The sequence below is a fragment of the Rhipicephalus sanguineus genome, chromosome 1, assembly GCF_013339695.2.
Source record: "Rhipicephalus sanguineus isolate Rsan-2018 chromosome 1, BIME_Rsan_1.4, whole genome shotgun sequence".
Taxonomy (NCBI): domain Eukaryota; kingdom Metazoa; phylum Arthropoda; class Arachnida; order Ixodida; family Ixodidae; genus Rhipicephalus; species Rhipicephalus sanguineus.
In genome coordinates this window covers 187,572,079-187,577,089 of record NC_051176.1, presented here as the reverse complement: position 1 = coordinate 187,577,089, position 5,011 = coordinate 187,572,079, and the positions used below count along the sequence as shown (strand labels likewise).

The window sequence follows — 5,011 nt, the reverse complement described above, 5'->3', positions numbered from 1 at the left end:
GAAAGCTATCATTGCTTCATCTCCGCTGCTGACCATTTGATTGATAGAAACTTTTCTTGGATGTCCTGTAGTTTGATGACCAGGGCTCAGGTTTCCGCTTAGGCAGAATGCAGAGCGCAGAACCGAACACAGGACAAGAAGACGACGGGACAAGTGGTAACTTTCAACACACCGGCAGCCTCGTGGCAGCTGCACCATTGCCTTTGTGTCTATCCTGGCTCTCCCGTTTAATTTTTAGTATTTTCTCGTGCTTTCCAGCAGCCCTGTGCGTCGCTGGTCTTCATGACGCGTTGGCTGTTCCTTCTTCCGAGAGCGAAAGAAAGAAATAGAAAGAAACAGAGACAAAAAAGAAATAGAAAACAGAGACAAAGAAAGAGAGGAAGAAAAAAAGGAAAAAAATAAAAAAAAAACAAGGAAGGCCGCCCAGTTCCGCTGTTTCTGCAGACTTGACACCACTAGTGCGAAGCTGTCTGAATTTTTTTAAGCGAAGCATTTCTAAGCGAACCAATGGCACTGACTGTTTCTATCTATCTATCTATCTATCTATCTATCTATCTAGCTGCCTACGTCTGGTGCTTTCGTCGTCGCCCGCTTAACCTTGTATATATCAAAATTGGCATGAGGGCATTAGCGTATGACGAACCAGACTGACAAGTCATGACATCAATATCGTCACAAGCCTGACTCGTATGCCACGAAACCCTTTACCCTTGTCACATGTGTGGCACATACCCGCCCACCGCGGGGCCATGGTACGCGTGTATGCACCAAAGGTGATTTACAGTCTGCATCAAGCCAGGAGCGGCGAGAAAATACATAATTCTAACGCGAGAGCGTTGAACAACCCGTGACGCAGAAAATCCGATGTGAGCATCGGCGGCGTTGTCGCTGAGTGGAAAACCCCGACCGATCCAAAGAAGAGAAATCAGGATTACAGCCGGAATCGAACCCAGGCATTCTGCGCGGCAGTCAAGTATTCTACCACGGAGCCACACGATGTCTTGAAACTTCTTTAGGAAGAAGACCCTATGGTGGTGTTATGTCGGGGCAACGCCAGTTGTGGTTCTAGTGATTGGTATTTGCTTTTATAGCGAAGTAATAAACGTTCCGTATGTACTAGTATGTACTCGTAAGCGTTGACCGAACCCGAAAGAAGATAACGAACGCTGCTTATGATATGTCATCGTTACACCGCAGCGTGCACTTTGTTTCGATAAAAGTAACGTTTGTGCTGTATCGGTGAGTGCTGACGTTAAGTCGGACCGTAAGCTACCCTTTTAAGTACCAATGTAGTTGACGTGCCCTGTAAGCTCCAGTACACAACTACTCCACTTGCACCAACACCTCGATTCATCCCATAACATTTGGATAAAGGCAAAAAAAATATAGCATAGGTAACTACTGGATGTCTGCTTCAGGTTAAACCGATTTCCACAGTGCGTGGGTTCTGCCGGAATTTTTTTTCTGCAATGGGCGCTGTTACAACTCCCGCAGCAAAATATGCGGGGAATTTATGCTTCACTGTTTAAGAGGGATGGAATTTAATTGCCGAAACATGATGAAAGGGTGTGAGTCACACTCTGCACTACACTGACAGTTTGTCTTTTCATTGTGCCGGCTGTACATTAGAGCTCTCTGACTAAACGCTGCTGTCTTTTCACATACACATGTACACACCTGGGTTTTCGGCGGCCCTCTCGAGATACTCTCTCTATATGAGCCCATCGACTGTCGTCTTGAACGCAGCAGGACTGGGAGTGTACCAGGCTTGAAGCAAGTTTGTCTCCTCAAAGAGAAGGATGTCGTGCGACAGTGTCTTGCGTGTCTTCATTATTCTTACAACAGCCGCTTCCAGCACATACCTTCGGTCTTCGTAAAAGCTGACTGTATGTTCAGCATTCCTTTACTTGACGTTGAATACTTTTTAACTTTCTGAATACCAGATGTGAGAGCGTCCTTAACGGCAGAAATGCGGTCGTTTTTGATCTCGTTTCAGTCAGGCGTCCTGGTAAGAACCGTCTCGGAGGCTTTGCCCGTGCTGAGCGAATTCAGTGCACGAACCGGGCTTGTTTTGGGGACGTTCGTCTCGGAGGCAATGTCTTCGTGCGATATCACGTCGTGTCCGCTGAAAAGTATCAACACGTACGTCTGGTACGTCGTCACCTCGAGGGTGTAGGTTCTTCACTGAAGCTCGCCGGTCGATCTGCATGCCGTATGGGACGTAGATGGCCCCTTCTTTACCGGCCTGTAGAAGACGGCGCTCATGAGCGCCCAGCCTAGCTGTGGCTGTAGGGTGGGTTGTCGGCCGTCGTTCTTCGCCAGATAGAACTGTCTCAATGTTTGTAAAGCATTCCATGAGGCGGCGGAAATGTTGCATTGCTGCGTGCCAGAAGCTCGTCTTAAGCACGTGCACATTTATGTCTACTCCGTCCAAGTCATTTCCGTAAGCTTCCTTGAATTGCTGCATCATGTCGTTAGAAATACGCCTGTCATTTAACATGGCTTCAATCCTGGAGCTGAACAGATAACCACATTCACTCCTGAGCTTGGCGACCATAGTTCTCTTGGCTTCGTCCGAGGCACTCTTGTTGAACAGCAGCCGTTTGGCCAGGTGCTGCTTATAATAGCACTTGCAAAGTTCTTTCTCCTGCATGGACCGAAATGTCTCGATAACTTTGTCCAGCAACTCCTCAATCTCCTGCTTTGTCATGTTCCTAATTCCTTGTCGCATCATACCGTCTACAAACGCAGACCGATGCATGGGCAGTTTGCGCGTATCGCTGGCCAAGCTGAGTACGTACTCAAAGTCGGTGGCTATTGTCTGCTTGGCCAGTTGATCACCGTTGAAAGAGCGTTCTAGAAAGTGGTCAAAGCGGTCTCCCAGGTTCATCACTTTTGGTATTAGGCTCGCCGAGTCTTCTTGCTCGTTCCCGATAAATCCCCCTTGACTGCGCAGATGCTTGTTGATACAATCGAGCAGCGTGTCAACGTCGCCCTGAACATATTTCACGAGCCGGAGTAATTGGGCCAGGTTCTCCGTCATCCGGTTCTTCAGCATTCGTTCGAAACCGGAGTCCTCAATGTCCGCGATAGCCTTCATATACTTCCCGATGAGCTCTTTCTTTACGACCTGCACGATTGGAACCACGGTGGACGCGTCGAGGCACTGTTTCGCCCGCTCTGACTCTTCGCTGATATGCTGTTCCACTTGGGCGATGTACTCGAACACCTGCTTCGTTTTGATGTAATGTTGCCCCCTTAAAGCGTAGAATCGAGCCGACTCGGCTAGAAAGGGCTTCTCAAAGTCTTCCTCATACACTGACCTCGAGTTGAGTCCCAGGACTAGCAACATTTCGCACGTTTTCTTCAAAGAAAGCCTGTCGACTGGTTTGCCTTCGCGTTCTGTCTTCACCAAGCCGAGCATGGTCTCGCGGAGGTGGTCGCGCACGTCGGCGTAGCGCGCCACCTCATCGCGGAAGAGCAACATGCCCATTTTTTTCACGCTGTCAGCGTTGCTCTGAGGCGCGTATACGCGGTCCATGTACTTTACGATGTCGTTAATTAATGCCATGCTCGTCTGGTGGTCCTCCCAGGCCTTATTGAGTGTCTGCAAGAAGCCGTCACCAACTTTAGCCAACACGAGGGGGCGCACTTTGGTGGTGAGGTGGTCCGTCACGGCTTTGCACAGTCCGCGGTAGAGACGCTCCCCTTCGTTCCGAGTCACCATGGCGTATGCGTTTGCATACAGCTTGTTGAAACTTTGGCTGGTGCTTTTCTTCTCCTGAATCTCGTCGAAAGCTGTCCGCAACGCCAGCCAGAGGTCATTATTGCGACGGTCGTCCTCCCGCTGTGCGGACTTCAGGACGCCCACTATCTTGGCGTCCTTCTTGCTGGAAAGCCAGGCCATGGCGTCGAGCTCGTTACTGTTCTTGCGGACCTATTAACAGAGGCTCACACCCACTGTGGGGGATCGGCTAAGAATTGAGCGGTTTAAGGAATTTATATAAAACTTAAATAGGGTAATTTAGGCGAAAGATAAAATATATATAAAAGAAAGCTTTTATTGCAAATTATATCAATGAATAATTAAACATAAATAAACGGAGAAATCCCTGTCTTCTGAGGCGCACTCCTCGCGCTTACCTCTTCGTCTTCCTTTTTCCCAGAGCCCAGCTGCGGGGAGGAGTGTTTTTTCGAATACCACCATCACCAACTACACAGGTCAGTCAATAAAAGCTTCGCTTGAAAAAAAAAACATGAAAAAAGCTAAGATGAACGAGAACTGCCTTCGCTGGCAGGCTTGGCCTGCCGGTCTCCCCGTGGACCTAGCGGGCATGCTTCGGATGCTATTGTAGACGAATAAAAGTTATTTTCCCTCTCTCTCTCTCCCTCCAATATATCCTAGCAATTCACTGGTTTCAATGCAATAAATCATCGCAATTTTCTTCAAATCCATTTGATGTGGTCGCAAAACTGGGTGGGGCATTTGGCGTGGAATGACTCAAATGAAGGTATCGGACGATCAAATTTAGGGGTGTGCGAATATCAAATTTTTCGAATACGAATCGAATACGAATATCCACCTTCGAATATCGAATCGAATATCGAATATCAAAGGAAAAGTGCCTCCACAGCAACAAAATTTTATTGAACATGTAGCTATTTGAAAAAAAGAACATTAACAGCCTGAATGGTAACACAACATACACTGCTATCTCCAGAACACAATGTCCAGGCTAGCACAATGCACATCACAACGCAAGCGAATATCATGGCACAATGACAGTAATGACTACATGTTATCATGAAGGAATATGAGTTGGTCCACATGATCAGGCAGCAGGCGCTCCCTTGTAACAAAGACACCCCCCCCCCCCCTCTACCACTGAAAAGGCACGCTTGCTTGGAACAGAAGTGGCTGGTATAGGGAGTTACAAGGGGCAAAGCTTTGCCAGACTGGGGTATCTGAAGGTGCCTACAGTCCGCCACCAGTCACGTGGGTCACTGTCAT

General features: G+C 48.1%; 1 protein-coding gene across 1 annotated transcript; it reads right to left on the bottom strand.

Moving 5' to 3' along the window:
* Positions 1 to 1,996: 1,996 nt before the first annotated feature.
* LOC125757125 (cullin-3-like) lies at positions 1,997 to 3,907 on the bottom strand. The gene has a single exon (XM_049412280.1). It carries the CDS (start codon positions 3,905 to 3,907, stop codon positions 1,997 to 1,999), a length of 1,911 nt encoding a protein of 636 aa, XP_049268237.1.
* Positions 3,908 to 5,011: the final 1,104 nt, after the last annotated feature.

Coding starts and splice junctions, on each gene's coding strand:
- LOC125757125 (XM_049412280.1), bottom strand. CDS start 3,907: ATGGCCTGGCTTTCCAGCAAGAAGGACGCCAAGATAGTGGGCGTCCTG.